Here is a 22,368-nt window from a genome sequence, read left to right on the forward strand (position 1 = left end):
TGCTTCTCCCTCTGCCACTGCCTGCCATTCTGTCTGCCTGTGTTCGCTCTCTCCCCCTCTCTCTCTCTGATAAATAAATAAAATCTTTAAAAAAAAAAAAATTAAAAGACTGATCCTCAGATAGGTTATACTTTATTTACCTTTAGCTTTCCTTCAAAGTTAAAAATTAAGATACCTAGATCTTTACATTAAAATATTTACAAAAACACATATAAGACCTCAACAAATACCTAGTATTTAAAATGTATATAACACATTCCATTTTAAAGATACTTTTACAAAATGAAACAGCACAACTCATTTTGCTCTGTTCAGTCAATTTTATGACATACACAAGGCAGGTATTAATTCATTTAATAAAGAAAATTATCCAAAGGTAAACAGAAAATACAAACGGATAGGACCCAATCCAGTCTTTTGGTTCCTTAGCCAGTTAATTTTTCTATTTATGTAAACTTTAGTCCTTACTTCCTAGCTTGGGCAACTCAAGTTCCTTCCCACTTAGTTTTTATAAGAAAACAAATTATTTTTTAAGTATCTCAACAGGGAGGCAGTTGTCCGAAAATGTGAACTTAGAAGAGCAACCTTGAGAGTTACTATAAACATTTAGATTTATTTTAAAGTGCCTAATAGCATAAGGGGTCAGTATATACTTACTGTATTAAGGAAAGGAGCTCCCTTATAGAGAGAGAGAGGGAAACACACACACACACACACACTTTTTTTTATAGCTTTTTTATAGCTTCTTTTGCCACTAGAGCATCACATTTCGCTCAGTCCTAGCCAAAGAGACAAGGGATCAAATTGTTTTAATGTGATACTTTAATCCAATAATTCCACTTTTAGGAATCTATCCTAAAAAAATACAAGCATAAATGTGTACAAGGATGCTTACTGAAATGTTTGCAACAATTAAAAAAAAAAAAAAAAAAAAACCCAGATACCATTAAGAGAACTATTAAATAATGGCATAACCATACAGCAGAATACTACTCAGCCATCAAAAAGGATCAACCTACACACACACACACTATATATATACATCACTATATATATATACTGCTCATTAAGTACCTCTGCACATATAACTTCTAAGGCTTCATCTGAAGCAATAATCAGAATCCCCCCAAAATTCACAATTTAAAAACAGGAGGAGGCATAAAAATACTAACAAAAAACTGGAAACTAATGCTATTTGCAAGTATTAAAATTGGCAAATCAGGTATTTTTTTAGATTCACGTTTTGGCTTTTTAACTTATCCTATATAAATATATTTATTCCACATAAATGGATTTATGGATATGGGCTATGGACATGGGATAACCATTATTCCATATAAATGGAATAAATTAAAAAGCAAAGGGACAGTGGGATATTTTCCCCTCCTACCAAGGGGCATAAAACAGTTGGGACAAAACAAAAGTTAAAGAATTCTTTGAAGGAGGAATGTATTTGAGATGGAAAAGATATAAAAGGTATTAATACTTTGGCATTAATATTTAGTTGTACTCCATAAATTAAATAGCTGAGGTCAACATTTGAACAGTGATCCATGAAATGCAGAAATACCGAGCAATCCATTGAATAAACCACCATTATTCTCCTAAGCATGTAATTCGAAGTGTTTTTAGGTCAATCATTTTCTTTTTTCCCACCAATTTTGTTTTTTTTAATTAACACATTAATGTATTGTTTTAGGAGTACAGGTCTGTGATTTGCCAGTCTTACACAATACCCAGTGCTCACAACACATAACCCTCCCCAAAGTCTATCACCCAGCCACCTCATCCAGCAACTCTCAGTCTGTTTCCTAAAATTAAGAATCTCTTATGGTTTGTCTCCCTCTCTGATCTCCCCTTATTTTATCTTCACTTTCCCTATGATCCTCTGCCTTGTTTCTTAAATTCTGCATATCAGTCAGATCATATGGTAATTGTCTTTCTCTGACTAACTTATTTCACTTAGCATAATACCCTCTAGTTCCATCCACGTTGTTGCAAATAGCAATATTTCATTTTTGATGGCTCAGTAATATTCCATTATGTATATATACACACATATATACACACATACACATACATCTTCTTTATCCATTCATCTGCCAGTGGACATCTTGACTCTTTCTGTAGTTTAGCTATTGTGGACATTGCTGCTATAAACATTAGGGTGCACATGCCCCTTCAGATCACCACATTTGTATCTTTGGTGTAAATGCCCAGTAGTGTGATTGCTGGGTCCTAAGGTATTTATTTTCAACTTTTGAGGAACCTCCATACTGTTTTCCAGAGTGGCCATACCAGCTTGCATTCCCAAGATTATTTTCAACTACCAACACTACTCTTTAAATATAGAGGGGGGGAAAAAATCTCCTTAAAAACAACTGTAACACTTATTATAATTTATACTTTTAATAGCTACCAGAGCTAGAATACGAATATCCTATAAAAACCTCATTATAATACCATAGTCCATGTCCATCCTGAGGAGCAGCCTTACAGATGATTCTAAATCTTTTTGATAGATTTTAGTAAATAAGCCCCTAACTCAGATTTATAAGGGATCAGCTCTACACGGTCAATATATGGCAAGCTACCCAAATATTAACTGAAGACAAAATCATATTTACTATCAAACAGCATAAGCAAATGTACTAAAAATATAAAGTTTATTATAACCTCACTTTACAGATTTTCTTCCTACTGCAAAGTCATGATTCAGGTGGTTATATTCTGACAAAAGAATATGACAAAAGGAAACAAAAGGATTATAATAAGGGCTACTTTATTTCCCTTCCTTCATCTATCCAATCTTTTTATCTTTTGTGATTCTTACTACTCACCATGCCCTCAAAGCCAACTCTGTAAAGGTTCTTAGCACCATTATCCCAGAGAACATATGCTGCACTATGTGGGCTTGATGCACTCCAGTCCTGGATTTCTGTTACCTAAGAGAATTGTCAGGGAAAACAATTTTTTTAAAGGAGAGAGGATAAGTTAGTTCTTTTAATTACATTTATAATGTTACATATCATTTCATCTTATGTAACAGGATCATGAAAAACACTTATCAAACATATGTCACTTCTAACAATATAACTCAATTATAACTAGAGATATAATTCCAGAATTATAAGATAATTTCTAAAATCATTATAGAAATTTTGAATTGGGAGGCTTAGTGATTATAGTAATAGATTACCAGAATATACAGAACTCAATACAAAATGTTAAATTTTGATTCTTAAAGAGTTCCCTTTAAGAATAGTGTATTATTGGGACGCCTGGGTGGCTCAGTTGGTTAGGCAGCTGCCTTCGGCTCGGGTCATGATCCCAGCATCCTGGGATCGAGTCCCGCGTCAGGCTCCTTGCTCGGCAGGGAGCCTGCTTCTCCCTCTGCCTCCGCCTGCCATTCTGTCTGTCTGTGCTCTCTCTCTCTCTCTGATAAATAAATAATAAAATCTTTAAAAAAAAAAAAAAAAAAAAAAAAAGAATAGTGTATTATTTTAAGATTTTATTTATTTATTTGCAGAGAGAGATCACAAGTAGACAAAGAAGGAGGCGGCGGGTGGGCAGGCTCCCCACTGAGCAGAGAGCCGGATGCGGGGCTCAATCCCAGGACCCTAAAATCATGACCTGAGCCAAAGGCAGAGACCCAACCCACTGAGCCACCCAGGTGCCCCAAGAACAGTGTATATTTTAAACCCATTATTCATTACAAAATTGAAGATCTTTGACCAGATACCCAGAATGATTTAAGATAAATCTGCTCGCTGGTGAGCTGAAAGCTGTGGCACAATGCTTGATGCCAATGTTTAAGGAAGATGAGCTGACATCGCTCCTCCAGCACTATATTCCTCAGCTGCCCCAAAAGGGAAGAAACCCAAGCTAAAACACCATGCCTACAATGGAAACCCAGACACAATATCTAGGCACCACACACAACAAATGATTCATAAGCTCTTCTGACATTAAAACAAAACAATACAAAACAAAAACACTACCAACAACAACTGGGGTTGTTACTCCTTAAGGGCCAAGAATCAACAGCATAAAAATAATACACAATGAGTGCTGAATTCGGGTGTTCTCAAGTAAACCAGTCTATAGCTAAGAATGGGAAGTTGAACATGCGTAACTCATTACTTTTCTCCATCCAGATACAATTAATCAGCCACTCCTTACAGTTACTTAGAATGCCAAGCTGATGTTAAATATAATTTTAAAAGCAGGACCTTAAAACGTAATTTTAAAGCATAACCTATTTCAAAAAAGATACATAATAATCCTTCCTTATTTTTACCCTGATTTAAAAAATCATTTTGCAAGTTATATGTTTTATGATGTTTTTGTAAAGATAAAAAGGATTTAAGATTTAATCAAACATTTGAGAAAGATTTTAAATTGTTATTACATAAGTCTATTTATTTTTAATTTTGAAATAAATCGTACATTATAAGAAATATTAACACATATAAACTTTAAAAAATGAGGGGCATCTGGGTGGTTCAGTGGGTAGAGCCTCTGCCTTCGGCTCAGGTCATGATCTCAGGGTCCTGGGATTAAGCCCAATCGGTTGACTATTCAACTCTTTCTTTCAGCTCAGGATGTGATCTGGGGTCATGAGATCCCCGCATCAGGTTCCATGCTGGGCATGGAGCATGCTTAAGATTCTCTCTCCCTCTGCCCCTGACCCCAATGCTTGCATTCTCTCTAAAATAAATAAATCAGGGGCGCTGGGAGGCTCAGTGGGTTGAGCCTCTGCCTTCAGCTCAGGTCACGATCTGAGTGTTTTGGGATGGAGCCCTGAATCGGGCTCTCTGCTCGGTGGGGAGCTGCTTCCCTTCCTCTCTCTGCCTGCCTCTCTGCCTACTTGTGTGTTCGTTCTCTCTCTCTCTCTCTCTCTGTCATATAAATAAATAAATAAATAAAATCTTTTAAAAAATAAATTAATTAAATATTTTTTAAAAATGCTAGATCAAGTAAGTCCGTATATATATATATATATATATATATATTTTTTTTTTTTTAAATAAACATTTTATTTATGGGGTGCCTCTGTGGCTCAGTCGTTAAGCATCTGCCTTTGGCTCAGGTCATGATCCCAGGGTCCTGGGATCGAGCCCTGCATTGGACTCCCTGCTCAGCAGGAAGCCTTGCTTCTTCCTTTCCCACTCCCCCTGCCACTTCTGTTCCCTCTCTCACTGTGTCTCTCTCTGCCAAATAAATAAAAACTTTAAAAAAATATATTTTATTGGGGCGCCTGGGTGGCTCAGTGGGTTGGGCCGCTGCCTTCGGCTCAGGTCATGATCTCAGGGTCCTGGGATCGAGTCCCGCATCGGGCTCTCTGCTCAGCAGGGAGCCTGCTTCTCTCTCTCTCTCTCTGCCTGCCTCTCCATCTACTTGTGATTTCTCTCTGTCAAATAAATAAATAAAATCTTTAAAAAAAAAAAAAAAAAAAAAAAAAAAATATATATATATATTTTATTTATTTGAGAAGGAGACAGAGATAGCAAGAAACCACGAACAGGAAGGAGAGGGAAAATCAGGCTCCCTGCTGAGCAGGGAGCTAGTAGTGGGGCTTAATCCCCAGGATCCTAGGATCTTGACCTGAGCTGAAGGCAGCTGCTTAACCGACTGAGCTACCCAGGCACCCCATAAGTCTGTATTTTTATAAGGGGCACAAAAATGCATTTGACTAAAAAACAAAGACTACAAAATTTATTTAAATCAAATTCATCTTATATTTCAAATTACTTCGGATATAAGGAAGTTCATTAGTTAAGCTCTGAATCCTAAATGAAATTCCTTCATTTGTTAATATGATCTGACTTACTGAGAGGGGAACAAAACAGAAGGCTTAAGAAAGTAACTACATTAATTTTATAATTTCTATTCTGATTAAAAAAGATGTGTAGAATAGCTGCTAAAACCATTAGGTAAAAGGTTGCTGAAGAAAAGAAACTAACAATACCTGACAATATCATTGATCAATCTTAAACTCACTAATAATAATATCATCAGATTTTGCATGCCTGATGTGATGTACCAGAGAGCACAGTGCACTACTTATGAGGTTCTCTTGCCAAAACAAAATTGAACCCTAATCTAAACAAGCCTCTATCTCTTACAACTACTTTATAAGAAACACGAGGGTTAGAGGAACAAGTAAAAGAATACCATAAAGAATCAACAGGAAAAATCCAGAGAACCTGATTTCTTCAACAAATAAATGGAATTTTTAAAAATCACTGACAATTTTTGAAATTGGATTTTAGGTACATGGAAATTTGTTATACTGTTCTTTCTACTCTGATGTATGTTTGAAATTCTCCATAAAAAAAAGTTTTTTTAGGCACACCTCGGTGGCTCAGTCGGCTGAGCATCTGACTCTTGATTTCAGCTCAGGTCATGATCTCAGGGTTATGAGACTGAGCCCCGAGTCAGGCTCTGTACTCAGCAAGGCATTTTCCCTGAGAGTCTCTCTATCCCTCTCCTTCAGCCTCATCCCACGCTCGCACACACGCTCTCTCTCTCAAATAAATAAAACTTTTTTCAAATAAAAAGTTTTCTAAAAAGAAAGAAATACATCTAATGAACCTATGTAAAACACAATTGACACATATTCAAAAGCATTTATAAAATGAAAATAGTCTTCAAATACTAACAGAGTACTGGTACTTGAGAAACCCTTGAAGAATACACAACACAGGGGTCCTGGGTGGCTCAGTCAGTTAAGCGTCTGCCTTTGGCTCGGGTCAAGATCCCAGGGTCCTGGGATCGAGCCCTGCATCAGGCTCCCCACTCAGCAGGAATTCTGCTTCTCCCTCTCCTGCTCTCCCTGCTTATGTTCCCTATCTCTCTTTCTTTGTCTAATAAATAAATAAATAACATCGCTTTAAAAAAAAAAAAGAAGAAGAAGACTACACCACACAGGGAAGACCTGGGTGGCTCAGGTGGTTAAGTGTCTGTCCTTCAGCTCAGGTCATGATGGGTCCTGGGATCAAGTGCCCAACAGATCAGGCTCCTTGCTCAGCAGGGAGCCTGCTTCTCCCTCTGCCTTCTACTTTCCCTATTTGTGCTCTCTCTCTCTCTCTCTCTGATAAATAAATAAAATCTTTAAAAAAAAAAATACACTACACATTTCCACGGTGTCTTTGCATCATGTTTCCCAAAGCCTACACTTGACATGCTTATTTTTGTATACGAACTTTGTTATCACCATTCAAATCATGGGACATGTTGGCGTGTGGTGGGCCAAAGACCATGTCAGGACTGTAATCTCAGCCTGGGCTGGTATGTACCCCTTAATATAGCTCACACCGACCAATTTAGTTGGGACACATGAGGTAATAGTGGTGGAGTGAGGCAGGTAAAAAAAAAAAAAAAATAGGTAAGATACTACACACTATTATGTTCTGCTTTGCCCTACTCATAAAACTTTGAGTTGGACCACAGTAAGCTTAGAAACAAAAAATACATAGTAACTCAAAGTAACTATTCCTGGCCAAGGCCACCACTTCTGTCCTGCCTCAGGTCCTGTGTGAAGCCCTGTGTTTCCCAGGACCTTGGCCACTGACTACCCCTGTCAACTACCAGGGAAGCAAGACAGGTTAGCCAGAGACTATTCAATTTATATTGCCTTGGGAGCTTTAATCTATAAGTGGTAATTCTACTCTATCCTTACACTAACTAAATTTGTGCTTGCTACTAGTCTTTTCAAAAATGAAATCCTAAACGTTGTGGGACACAGCATTATCCTACAATAAGAAAGAAAAACAATGGAATAAGGACATCAAATATCCATGATCTTGGAGGCGCTTACAACTGTAAAAGGATAAAAAGTAGCCTTTTAAAGGTACCCATAACGTTCTATTCTCTAATCTGTATAGTGGGAACAAAAGTGTTCATTTTACTACTACTCTTTAAACCTTCACGTATTTTATACATTCTTCTTTCTTATACAGAACTACTTTCACTGTGAAAGTTATTGTGAAAGTTGTTCACTATACAAGCGGCATCACAAAAGAGAAGACTGGGCCTTACATCCAGCCCACACTCTACTTACCAAGACCTATGCACTGGGGCAAGACTGTTCCTGCTCCCACCCACAAAAGCATGCCTTCTCTTTGCAACACCCTTGCCAAGCATGCCCCATAACATTCCATCCATCTAGAGATGGCGCCTTTTGCAAATTCTTACTACTCTATTTTCCTTTTCAAAGCAGGGCTCCTTAAATTTTCACATGCATATAAATGACCTAGGGAATCTTGTTATAATGAAAATACTGATTTAGGAGGTCTAAAAGAAAGGGGACCTATTACCTTTCTAACCAGCTGTCACGTAACACCTATGCTGCTGGTCCACAGCCTATACTACAGTCACAGAATTTAGATTTACATTTTTTGCCTATCAAATCTAATTAAAATACACATTACAGCAAAGTGGGAACTTTGTCTCTTTTGTTCAATGCCATACCCCTGATGTTTGGAAGAGAACCTAGCATATACTAAGTGTTTAATAAATATTTACCAAATTTTTTAAAAAAGCAAAGTTGCTTCCTTAGTGAAAATCAAAGTACTTAAAATATAATGGCTAAAACAGATCTGTCTGACTTCCAAACATTAAAACTAGACCTTATTATTTCAAAGGAAATCAACATAAGAACACTCAAATAATAACTCAGAAAACATGTATTAGGAAAAAAAGAAAATATGTATTTGAAAAAAAACATTAAAAATTTTCAATTCAAAAGGATCTATACTAAGCTACTCCAATATCTCTGCCTATCCCATCCCAATCAAATAAGCTATACAAAATTCCCTTCAGAATAACTGCAATAGGGGTGCCTGGGTGGCTCAGTGGGTTAAAGCTTCTGCCTTTGGCTCAGGTCATGATCTCAGAGTCCTACAATCGAGCCCCACATCTGGCTCTCTGCTCAAGCAGGGAGCCCACTTCCTCCTCTCTCTCTCTTTCTGCCTGCCTCTCTGCCTACTTGTGATCTCTGCCAGTCAAATAAATAAAAAAATAAAAATCTTAAAAAAAAAAAAGAAGAACTGCCATAATTGACTCCTGGACAATTACCTGAGAAGGGTAACAGAGTTAAGTCAACTAGTTAACAAAAGTAGATGCTTATTATCTCCCCCCTACCCCAGAAACAGGCCTCAAAAGAATTAAATATAAAACAAGTACATTCAAATGAAAACTTAATAAAAAGAAAGTCAAAAGCATGATACACTACTTAGGGAAGACTGGCCCAAAAAGTATGTTCAGAAATGCCTTCTGGCCAACAAAATGGCAACATGAAGCCAAAAGGCAGAAAGGTAAAATCTACCCAACAACCTTCTCAATGAATATCAATATTTACAACAACGTGGGAACAATCTTTATTCTTCCAGAAAAAAAATTTTAAAAACTGTTACTGGTATATGAAAAAAATGGGCCAAGAAATTCAGTTATAGGGCGCCTGGGTGTCTCAGTGGGTTAAGCCGCTGCCTTCGGCTCGGGTCATGATCTCAGGGTCCTGGGATCGAGTCCCGCATCGGGCTCTCTGCTCAGCGGGGAGCCTGCTTCCTTCTCTCTCCCTCTCTGCCTGCCTCTCAGTGTACTTGTAATTTCTCTCTGTCAAATAAATAAATAAAATCTTTAAAAATAAAAAAAAAAAAAAAGAAATTCAGTTATAGTAGTAAAAATCTTCTGAATATACAATATTATAGAATAACATGATGAATTAATTGTAAAGTCACCTTTCCCCTTCGTCCATTTCCTCCATCCTGATCTTCCCATTGCCAGTCCACTCCTCGTACCACTCTGGCACCTGCAAAGATCCCTCTGGCTGTAATCTTCTTAGATTTTCTACGAGACTCTAAAAGAACCCTAAAAATAAAAGTATGTATTTTAATTTATATAAAAGTATATTAACAGTAATTTATTTATATATATGTAAATTTTGGGGGGCGGTTGATGATCCCAAGCAGGCTCCACACCCAACAAAGAGTCCAATGCCAGGCTTGATCTCATAACCCTGAGATCATGACCTAAGCTGAAATCACGGGTTGGATGCTTAATGACAGAGCCACCCAGGTCCCCCGCCAGTAATTTTTTTAAGATTTTAAAAATTCATTTTAGAGAAATAGCAAGCAAGCATGGGGAGGGGGCAGAGGAAGAGGGAGAAGGAGAGAATCTCAAGCAGACTTTCCACTGAGCATGGAGCATGACGCAGAGCTCGATCCCATGACCTTAAGATCGTGACCTGAGCTAAAACCAAGAGTCAGATGCTCAACCAACTGAGCCACTGAGGCACGCCAATTTATTTTTTTTTTAAATCATAAAAAAGGCTATTTTAAAAATACGAAAGATTTTTTATTTGTTCTAGTTAATAATACGTTAACAGCATAACACATAAATACCTTTACACTCCACAGATGATAATGGTGACAACAGGAGAAAAATTACATCTAATATTTACTGAGCTTTTACTATAAGTAAAACACTTACAAAAGTTTAAAAGTTTACTATACTCCTAAAGAGTATATTTTATCCATTGTTATGTTATTTTATCCATTTTACAAATGAGGAAACAGAGTCTCAAAGAGGTAAGTGATTTATCCAGGGTGACAAAACCTAAATAATAATGGAATGGAATCAACATACGAATCCAGCCTAACCACTCAGAGTGTCACTATATCCTTCACCACTTTAGAAGTGGCAAACTCAAACCCCCACAACTGTGAGAGAAGTAACATAAATTAAGGCCAAAAAGGTAATACCACAGCAATGACAAATGCAAGTGGCACTTGATCCCAGGTTCAGGAAGACAAGAAGCAGTGGTAGGGGCTCTGGTGAACTCAAGACCATGATTTGTCTTAAGGGTACAGATGCTTCTCTGTCAGCCAACTATCACCACGAACAAATGCCCAGTGCTGACAGTCTTCGGGTATGTGTGTGCGTGCGCATGTGTGCGTTCAAAAATTTAGAGCACAGCACAAGCCAAGTAATATATCGGTGGCCTGGATGTAACCTAACGCTAACTTGTTTCCAAAGTACTGAATACTTACAGAGAACTACGGACCTTGAAAAATTCTACCCTCAAAAATCTTGACCAGCTTAGTTCTCCAAGGCCATCTTTCCCTCATTCTTCTATATCCTTCTCATTCATAAAATCAATAAGGTTTGGGGTTTTTCCTTTTGCTTTGTAATTTTACTTCAATATTCTATTCATTTTTAGAATGTCTTTATTATACCTTAACTTTAAAACTTGTAAGCAAAAGGATAAGAAGAAACAATTTGCTCAAAACTATTCCGTTAATAAAAGCAGGACCAGGATTTGAACTGGGACAGTCTTTTTCTTTTTTAAAAAAAGATTTTATTTATTTATTTATTTGACAGAGAGAAAGAGAGATAGCACAAGCAGGGCGAGTAGCAGGCAGAGGAAGTGGGAAAAGCAGGCTCCTCACTGAGCAGAGAGTCTGACATGGGGCTCAATCGCAGAACCCTGGGTTCATGACCTGAGGGAAAGACAGACAATCAAGTGAGCCACCCAGGTGTCCCTGAACTGGGTGGGACAGTTTTATGCCTAAATCCATTTTTCTACTATTCCTACTGCTTCCGTATGACTGGCTAAATTCTTGCTCCTATACATTATTCTTATCTATCTATATAAAATCACCTAAAACTCTATACCAATTCACAGTTCATATTCCTCTCTCTCTAGGACACTTAATACTAATAATCCCTGTATACAGTGTAAAATACCAAATGATATTCACTCCTGGTCAAATAATCCCTTAACTTATAAACTCTTTAAGAAGAAAAAAGAATTCTGTGCTTTAAGGGCACCTGGATGGCTCAGTCCATTCAGCGTCCAAATCTCGATTTCGGCTCAGGTCACTGATCTCGTGAGATTGAGCCCTGTGTCAGACTCCACACTCAGCACGGAGTCTGCTTGAGATTCTCTCTCTCCCTCTGCCTCTTACCCTGCTTAGTTGCACTCTCTTCTCTCTCTCAAATAAATAAATCTTAAGGAAAAAAAAATACTATATTTTAGTTATCTTCAAATTTATACAAGCATAATAGCTGCTACACAGTCTTAATGAACGCCTGTTGATTCAATCAATGGGCCCAGTGTTCATCTGGTAGCGATTAACAGAAGAGAATGCACAGTAAGAAGAAAATAGTGAGACTCTCTTGGGCTGCCCTTGCATTTCCAAATACTGAGGAGTGTCAAGTCTCCATGCCAGAGATAGACTAGCCCAGATTATTCTGAAAAAATACATGCAACTCCATCTTCACAGAGCTCTTTTCTCACTATATGGCAGGCCTGGTCCACATTAGCCTAATAACTCCTATGTCCTGGTACTAAACCAGTTGTCAGCAGCTATTTCCAAATCCTATTTTTAAGGCTAAATAGTATAAAAAATTCAACGCCAACAAGGAATTACAACTGAAGAAAAACTGTTTTACCCTACCGCTCACTTCCTGGTGTAGTAATTCTATAAAAGCGATGTCTTAAATGATGTTTATCTCCATGATAACAAACAGTGCACAAATCATAATTTGTACATTCTGCACATTTCCATCGAATGCCAATGATTGGTTGCTGCCGGCAGGTATCACACATGGTTCCATCATGCTTGATGCCTATTAAAACAAAGATACATGCTTACATTAACTGCAAGAATTATTTACTTGAATATTACTCCCTGGGGGAAAAAATAACACAGCATTTTAAAAAGTAATTCAATAAAGTGGGAAAGACTATTTCAAATGTACCATATATAGTTTCAAAACAACATATTTCAAGGATTTTAAACAGTAAAAATTATAAATTAAACATTTTCTATCACTTCTTTCTTCATTAGTAAGAGTACTTCTCAGTAACACTTTTTTTTGCTGTCATCCACAAACTGAAACTTAGGTTCAATCTAGCAACAGAAAGAAGAATCATTTACTACCACGTAAATGTTTCAGACTTCAAACATTCAGAATCTTTTGAGGAATTTCAACCTATTCTCCAGGTTAACAATTACTCCAAAAGAAAAAAAAAGTTTCACCTCATATCATGGAAACAAACTACCAATTAATTTAAGCATCCATCCCTAGGTATTGAAAAACCTGGGGTGCCTGGGTGGCTCAGTGGTTTAAAACCTCTGCCTTCAGCTCAGGTCATGGTCCCAGGGTCCTCGGATGGAGCCCCGCACTGGGCTCTCTGCTTAACAGGGAGCCTGCTTCCCTTCCTCTCTCTCTCTCTGCCTGCCTCTCTGCCTACTTGTGATCTCTGTCTGTCAAATAAATAAATATAATCTTTAAAAAAACCCAAAAAAACAAAAAAAGAAAAAACATTAAAAAAAAAAAAGAAAGAAAGAAAACCTCCACACCCCAAACAACAAACTTCAGAAAAGGATTACCAAGTAAGTTTCTCAGTATAAAAGGAAACAATATACTATAGTCAAGATTGCTTTTAGTTTGTTTTCCTTACAGAACAACACTACAGTCTGGAAAAAAGGAAATAAGCATTTGGCAATATGATCTCCACTAAAAATGATAACATGAATGACAGACAATTAAAACTATAAAAGGGGGGAGGGCACCTGGGTGGCTCAGTTAAGCTTCTTCTGCTCTTGGCTCAAGTCATGGGTCACGATCTCAGGCTCCCTGCTTGGCGGGGAACCTGCTTCTCCCTCTCCTTCGGTCCCTCATCCATGCTCTCTCTCCTATCTCTCTCTCCCCCAAATAAAAATAAAATCTTTATAAAAAAAAAAAAAAAAAGCTATAAAAGGTACCCCTATAAAGTAATGAAAATAACTAAACTTTTTGGGTAACAAGATTGGGAATAATGTTCATAAGCGTCTGCCTTCGGCTCAGGTCATGATCCCAGGGTCCCGGGGTCAAGCCCCACAAGGGACTCCTTGCTCAGCAGGGAGTCTGCTTCTCCCTCTCCCCTGCCTGCTGCTCCCCCTACTGGTGCTCTCTCTCTCTCTGTCAAATAAATAAAAAATAAATAAAATCTTACTATTCTCTTTAGATCACCTGATAAATTAAAACTAGAAGTTTTTTAAACAATGTGGGACCTGTGAACATCAGTATCACTACTTTATGGTAATGTATGATCAGGCCCAATACTGAACTACAAGCAAGGGCTGTATTGTCCATTCAACACTAACAGTCCTGGATTTGAGTTCTGACTTTCACTAGCTGTTATTGTGCCCTTGGAAGAGTCATTTTAACATTAGTATTTATATAAAAAATAATAGTATTTATTTCAAGAATTTGGGAAACAGAGAAGGAAGGTGGGGTTTAAATGAAACAAGATGCTCATGTTGAAGGTGGGTAAGAGGGATGTTCATTATATAATTCCCTATTTTGTGTTAAGTTTAGAAAATTTCCATAATTAAATAAAAGGATTCATTTTAGTTCTAAGATCCTCAGCTCCCTTTGGAGGAGGCATTATGTTCTTTAAAGATAAGGGCTGTTCTAAGAATCAAGTAAGAATGTACTACATATGCGAGAACTAGAGCACAAAAATAGTAATGTTATTACTAATCTCTAATAGAACTAATACACTACTGCTGCTTCCAGGTAAGGGGAAAAAAATTGCATAATTAATTTTCTATATTCAAGTTTAAAATCCCATAAGGTAACTACTTTCTAAATAAAGAGTCAAACATGAAGATAAACTTGTGCCTGAACTGAGATGGTTTAAAAAAAAACAGGGTGGGAGGAAGAACAGTAGAAGGAAGATGGGATGCCTCGTGAACTACCGAAGAGCAGGACACCCTACACCAAATATGTTTCATGTGCAACTCTTCCGCATCTCCTGCCACACAAATGTCTGACTGTATTGGGGCAGATATCAGTACCTGCTGATTTCATTCCATGACTATTTTATGCTACTGTGGGCAGACCCTCTGCTGCTTTCAAGTATCATCCCTAGTGTAGAATGGAGAACAGAAAGGAAGAAAATTAAAGTGGCTAGAAAAAAGGGGTCAAATCGTAAGAAAGTTACAACTATTTACACAGGTATAAATAATGGTAGTTCTACCACTGAGCGGGACATATGATATGGGACTCATCCCAGGAGCCTGTGATCATGACCCAAGCTGAAGGCAGATGCTTAACTGACTGAGCCACCCAGGCGTCCCTGGACTTGCAATTTTTAGTATGTGTTTTTTTTTGTTGTTAATGGCGTGCCCTCTCTCTTTTTTTTAAGGTAAAAAGTGCAGTTCTAGTGTACTGTTTGTTCCTAAATATCTCTTATCTATTTGTTTTCTCTTGAATGATCTCATTTATACTTTTTTTTTGTTACTTTCTACATCTTTTTAGTTTTCTAACCCATAGGCATCGAGTCCTTGATCTTCCTGACTTCTGTTTTCTCTCCAATTCTACTAGCTTTATCCTGGCTTAAAGGGGTGGTAGATAGTATTTTCCAAAGGGGGCCACACCAATATATATTCACCGTAATTGCTCTTCTGACAATGTGACAATGACAGATGACCACTAAAAGGAGAGTCTATTTTCCTTCCCACAGAATCTGGACACTTGCAATTGCCACAGTCAACATGAGGAAGCAGAAGGAACAGTGTACAGCTTCTCCCATCCAAGTACTAACCAGGCCCGACCCTGCTTAGCTTCCGAGATCAGACAAGATCGGGCGCGTTCAGGGTGGTATGGCCGTAGACCAGTGTACAGCTTCTAAGGTTAGATCGTAAAACAGTGCAGGTGCCACTTGTCTGTCTGTATCTGTCTTTATGTCTCCCTCAGGATTCATACCCTGCATGCCTTGAGAGTTTTTTCATCATTAAGTCTGGCTACGCTGAAGCCACCCACGATAGAGAAGAACATGGAGAGGTCACACAGATATTGCAGAGCAGAGACTAACTGTTCCCCAAACTGTCTCCAAATCCCCAATCCATGGAAGCAATGAACATAGAAATTTCTACACACCAGTAAGTTTTGGGGTAATCTGTAACCATTTTAACTGAAACAAAGCAAGTTTTTTAAAAAGTATGAACTTTGTTATAGTTCCTTACAACATATCTGAAAAGCTAAATATGAAAATAGAAAATCAGGGGCGCCTGGGTGGCTCAGTGGGTTAAAGCCTCTGCCTTTGGCTCAGATCATGATCCCAAGGTCCTGGGATCGAGCCCCACATCAGGTTCTCCGCTCCTTGGGGAGCCTGCCTTCTCCTCTCTCTCTGCCTGCCTCTCTGCCTACTTGTGATCTCTGTCTCTCAAATAAATAAATAAAATTTTTTTTAAAAAAATAGAAAATCATAAAAGGGCTAGAAAAAAGAAGTTGAACATATTTTACAATTTTGAGTAGTCTTTCTAAGATAACATGAAACCTAGAAGTCACACACATGCCCAAATGAGCACACACACTATACAAAAAATACAATATATAGAAAATCTGAAAACCCACCTCAAACTGCTGAGTGGTTCGGGGTGCAGGAGGATAAGGAGAGAGCACTCATGTTTTCTCCTACATCCTTTTGAATTGTTTTATTATAACCATATTATTGTCATAATTTATTTTAAAAAACACAAAACAAGACTAATTTTATCCTCTCAAATTGGCACAGATTAAATACATGCATGCAAAGACTTAAGCTAATAAGATTTCACTAAGAATGAAATATAAATTCATACAACCTTTACGAAAGTACTTGCAAAATGTTTCAAATGTCTTAAAGACTGTCAGGTGCCTAGGAGGCTCAGTTTGTTAAGTATCTATCTTCAGCTCAGGTCATGATCCTAGGGTCCTGGGATTGAATCCCTCATCTGGCTTCCTGCTCAGTGGGAAGTCAGGTTCTCCCTCTGCCCTCACCCTGCTCCTGCTCATTCTTTCTCTCTCTCTCTTTCAAAATAAATAAATAAATAGCATCTTAAAAAAAAAACGTACTATGACCCGGTCTTCAAATTTTTTAAAAAGTACATCCAAAGATACTAAGATTTTTGTAGATAAAAACAAAAATTGAACATTAACCTATGTCAAAAATATGGGACTATTTATGTGTAAACTATGGTAATGCATAGAGAGAAATTCTATGCAATTAAACCATGTTGTAGAAGAAATATTACTGATATGGTAAATTATATTTTTTTCATAAACTCATTATTATTTTCTAAAGTAGTAGCAAAGAACTACAGTATACCATTATATAAGACACATAATACACATGCACAGAAAACCTAGAAAGATGATCTCCAAAATGTACTAATGGGATTACCCTTTATGGTTTTCTAAATCTTCTACACTGAGTATTTATTAGTTCTAGAAAGCAGCTGAGTGAGTAGGGGCATTAATATATCATCAGAGATGCTCATGTATGTCATCTATAAATTAAAATAAAAACAAAAGCATGGTATTTACAGCAAATATTTACAGAGACCAACTTTCAAATACTCTAGCAACAGAGTATGTAACTACAACTTAGAAGTTTTTGTTTCTTTTAACCCTTACTCTAACTGAGCTATTACATGAAAATAAAATATATACTTTATCTGGCTATACTCCTCACTGGCACATGCCTGCAGTCACAGGCTAAACTGTCTTACCCCTGGAAAGCACCATGACCAAAACATCAAAATTAATATCAAATAACAGTAACAATAAATGTCCACACATTTATTGTTAAGTTTCTGAATAGGTCTAAAACAGGTCTTCTTTGTCATCACAAAAAGTAAAATGCACTAAACAAATCAGTACCAATAAGCACTTAAGAGGTTTATCCTTAACTATTCAGCTCTTCAAATAAGAGTTGACTGATGAAAAAGGCAGAGGCAAAATGTATCCCACCTTCCCCATCTGACCAAAGAATGAAAAGTCCAGTTTTCAGCTATTCGCTTATTGACATATTTTTCATCTCTAAGCTCATTTTCCACAAAGCACAATGATAACAACATTCATGAGCTCATAACCTAAGTATAGGTTTTCTTTAAAAGGAGCTATTTAAACACACAATGATAACTCATTTGAAAAAAAAAAAAAAAACCCTACAATTCATGGTTTTAGAGAATACCTCAGGAAAACCATTAATGCACACAAAAGCACATCCAAATCCTTTCTTGGTTCCCACAGTTCAAATGCCAGCAAAGCTACTGAACAGCTGTTAAACAGACAAGGCTGAGAACTGAAAAGAGTAAACAAAGCAGCCTCCTCCACCATCAAACTGAGCACTACAGAATTTTTAATGAGAATGCAATTAATTGGCTTTAAAACAAAAGTTGATATTTAAAGAAAACACAAAAAGGAGAAAGGGTATTTAATAAACAAGACCAACACTTCACTGAGTTCTTACTTCAGTAGCTCATTTCCCCTTAAGACATCCACCCAATTCATTCGCTTCTAAAACCATTCCCTCCCAGTTTAAACCTCCTTAGCCTTTGCAAGTGTTATTCCTTAAAACGTTCATTTCAAAAAAATTAATTCCCTAACTAAACCTATTAGTCCCTTTTCTCCTTCCTATAGAATACCATATTACCCTAGAGACTCAATGCTCTTTTTCTTTGCTACGCTTTATGAAGACATCTGCCACTATTAAATGAACCACCTGATGATAGCTTTTGACTCATTCTACCAATACTCAAATGACCATCTGCTCTACATTTTAATGGCATCTCGCCTAAATTCAAAAACTTAAGAGAATTTACACAACTTAAGTCTTTTTGTTGGAAAATTTTATGAGAACAATAAAACATGCTGGTCAAGATCAATGACAACAGTTCTTAAAACAGCCAATGAAAATATCTCAAAATCTTAAAGCAGTGATTTAAGTAAAATGTTAAATTTCTAGTTAGAAAAGATGACAGAATTCTCACTATAAGCACTGCAGTCTACAAAGCACTTCAACACGTAACAAGAATACCTAAATTATCACTTTGTGTAATAGCAAAAGAAAAAAGTAAACAATATAATTGTTCACCAACAAAGAATGGAAACATGGATTAGGTATAGAATGGAATACCTAAAATTATGTTCAATAGTCACACAATTCAAGTGAATGAATCCTTCAACCATAATGCTGAATTTTTTTTAATTATCTAAGAATATAAAATGTTGCAAATAAAGTACCATATATTGTTCATAAAAACATAGCACAAATGCTACATATGTACAAATGGTACATAAAAACGAAGCACAAACGTAAAAAAAAACCACACACACATAAATTTCTAGATAATGGTTACCTTAGGAGAGGAGAGAAGGGTACGACATTGGATAGAAGCACACAGGGCATTTTGTTTCTAGATGGGTTCACAAGTATTTATTACTCAATCTACTCCGGTATCTTATATATTAAGTGATAAATTTTAAAACATTTTAAAGTTAAAAAAATCCTAATAGACTAATATGACACCTAGTTAATCCTCTAAATTTGTACCCTAATTGGAAGATTTCACCTAACATTGAAAAAATAATTTACAAGTCATTAGCCAGTATTTAAATGTAATTACTTATTGTGGCATAACTGTTGATGTCATTCAACCAAAAAAGAAATCCTATTTCTGATTTAAGGATTCATTCAACTTTAACCCCAAATCAATGTGACAAAAAGTAATAGAGATTAAACAGAGTTAAACCAACTATAGTATGCATCTTACTCTCCCTGAACCTTCAAACTACTTACTGACTTAGAAATTGTCTCAACAATAATTAAAATTCCTAATGAGGGTAAGGCCTCTGTGACCTGCCAGCTGGTTGGTATATTCCACATTCCTTTCTCTTGAGAAATACTAAATTAATGAAAATAAGATTGTTATTACTAATAATACTGGCCACTACTCATTACCACATGAAGCTAACATGCCTTACACATACTTTATTTAAGCTTTCCAATAATACTAAAAGCTAGGCATTATGATTCCCAAGTAAACATGAAGAGACTAAGGCTGAGGTAAGTAACCCACCTTAAGTCACACAATATTAGTAGGTGGCAGGCTCAAATTCAAACCTAGGTGGGTCTGATTACAAAGTTTGGCCCTATTAAGGTCTTCGTTCCACTCGGGTTTTTTCTCCATCTGATCTTACCTAAAGAATAATTACGTATCTAGAGCAGCATGTTCCCAATTCAACTACTAGATTCAAAATCCTTTAAGTTATCAAGTCCTATTCTAATAGTCAAATAAATCTCAGAGAGATATGCTTTAAAAATTGAAAAGATTGGGGTGCCTGGGCGGCTCAGTGGGTTAAGCCTCTGCCTTCAGCTCAGGCCATAATCTCAGGATCCTCGGATTGAGTCCCGCATTGGGCTCTCTGCTCAGCAGGGAGCCTGCTTCCTCCTCTCTCTCTCTCTGCCTGCCTCTCTGTCCACTTGTGATCTCTGTCAAATAAACAAATAAAATCTTTTAAAAAAATTGAAAAGATTATTTACTTTTTTTTTTTTTTTTTAAATGATTTTATTTATTTATTTGAGGGAGAGAGAGAGCGAGCATGAGAGGAGAGAGATCAGCGGGAGAAGCAGACTCCCTGCTGAGCAGGGAGTCTGATGTGGGACTCGATCCCAGGACTCCAGGATCATGACCTGAGCCGAAGGCAGTCGCTTAACCAACTGAGCCACCCAGGCGCCCAAGATTATTTACTTTTTAGTTAATTTCAATAATGTAGTAATGTGCAACATCACTACTTCAAGTACAACCAATTCTTATTATACATTAAAAAAATGTCTCTGAAGGCATCTCACCCAAAATCTATAATTCCATCATAACTTTTCTGTTGGACAAGTTATTCTCATCTATTTTTGCATCCTCTACTACTCTACTGTATTACAAGTTTGCATAATTAAATTATAATCATGCCCTACACAATCCAAACAAAAGAAGTTATCAAAATAGGCATACACTTGGCAGTTTTAATGTTTGTTATTTTTAGCACTGTTGTATAGGGGTAGAAAGTTAATAAGGTCAAACAAAATTAAGAATTTTATCACTTTTGGGGAGGCTGGGTGGCTCAGTCATTAAGCGTCTGCCTTCAGCTCAGGTCATGGTCCCAGTGTCCTGGGATCAAGCCCCACATCGGGCTGCTTGTTCTGCGGGAAGCTTGCTTCTCCCTCTCTTACTCCCCCCTGCTTGTGTTCTCTCTCTCACTGTGCCTGTCTCTCTGACAAATAAATAAACAAAATCTTTAAAAAAAAAAAAAAAAAAGAAGAATTTTATCACTTTTTTTCCTGCTAACCAAGGAAAATTTACTATTTCATTTTAGAAGCAAAACATACATCTGTATACCTTGACATACTCCAACTTCATTTTACAGGTGAAGAACTATGGCTCAAACAGATTAATGTTACAAAGTTGGGGAGAAAAACTGACAAACCCAGAATTTTTTTAAGATTTTATTTATTCATTTGAAAGAAAGCACAAGAGCACAAGCAGCAGGGAGGGACAGTGGGAGAGGGAGAAGCAGACTCCTCGCTGAGCAGGAAGATAGGGATTCTTCTATCTGAGGACCCTAGGGTCATGACCTGAGCCAAAGGCAGATGCTTAACCAACTGAGCCACCAAGGCATCCTGACAAACCCAGATTTTAATCTCCACCATCAACTTACTACTTGTGAAATCTTGAGCAAGCTAGTTCATTTCTCATAGCCTGTTTTCTCTTCAGTAAAATAAAAGCCATCAAGTAACATTTTTATCAGAATTAAATAATATAAATAATATACTATATATAAAACATATATAGATAGATAACATATAAAACACTTAACATAGTGCCTGAAAAATGATGGGAGCCCATGAAATATTAGTCTACTCCCCTAGTTAACAGTCTTACTTGATAAAAATCTAGAATGAACAAATAATCTTAATTTCCCAACTAAGCTAGTACATTTTCCACTACTTCATGAAGACAGACTCCAGGAAGGGGTGAGCAAGGCACCATAATCTTAACTATTACAATTCCAAGCTGTTATAATTTATTATCATCAGCCCTACAAAACTCTCAAAAATCAAATAATGACTTTTTTTTAATGTAAAAACTTCTAACCCATTTCTTGTCCTTTTATGAACAAAATTATCATCAATAAGATAAATCTACCCCTGAAGAAAACCAAATGTTCATATCATGAGTGTGTTTACAGAATATAAAGTAATTCTAACAATGCAACTATCTATAAAAGTTAATGTGCTTTAAAAAAAAAAAAAAAAAAAAAGTACTCCCCAAATGATAAATGAATATCTGGGCTATCTGCTTTTGTTCCCTTACCTCCCCCACTAAGTTAAATGACTGACACCTTATCTTAGTTGTTTTCTATCAACTGACTTATAAGCCAGTTGTATAGAACTCAGAACCCATTTTTCCTCCAAAACAAAGTTTTAAAGATAATTTAGGTACCAGACTATTTCACAAGAACTGTTTACACAGAGCTATGGGCATACAA

At 36.8% G+C, this 22,368-nt stretch overlaps 1 protein-coding gene across 1 annotated transcript in view; it reads right to left on the bottom strand.

The window, feature by feature from the left end:
• MIB1 (MIB E3 ubiquitin protein ligase 1) overlaps positions 1-22,368 on the bottom strand; it is a 138,034-nt gene that overhangs the window by 105,074 nt on the left and 10,592 nt on the right. Inside the window, exons 2-4 of the mRNA XM_059138816.1 lie at positions 12,465-12,636; positions 9,744-9,873; positions 2,841-2,945 (exon numbers count right to left, since the gene is read on the bottom strand). Of these exons, the coding sequence (XP_058994799.1) occupies positions 2,841-2,945; positions 9,744-9,873; positions 12,465-12,636 (407 nt within the window). The remainder of the gene's footprint in view (positions 1-2,840; positions 2,946-9,743; positions 9,874-12,464; positions 12,637-22,368) is intronic.

The sequence above is a fragment of the Mustela lutreola genome, chromosome 11 (genome assembly GCF_030435805.1).
Source record: "Mustela lutreola isolate mMusLut2 chromosome 11, mMusLut2.pri, whole genome shotgun sequence".
NCBI lineage: Eukaryota > Metazoa > Chordata > Mammalia > Carnivora > Mustelidae > Mustela > Mustela lutreola.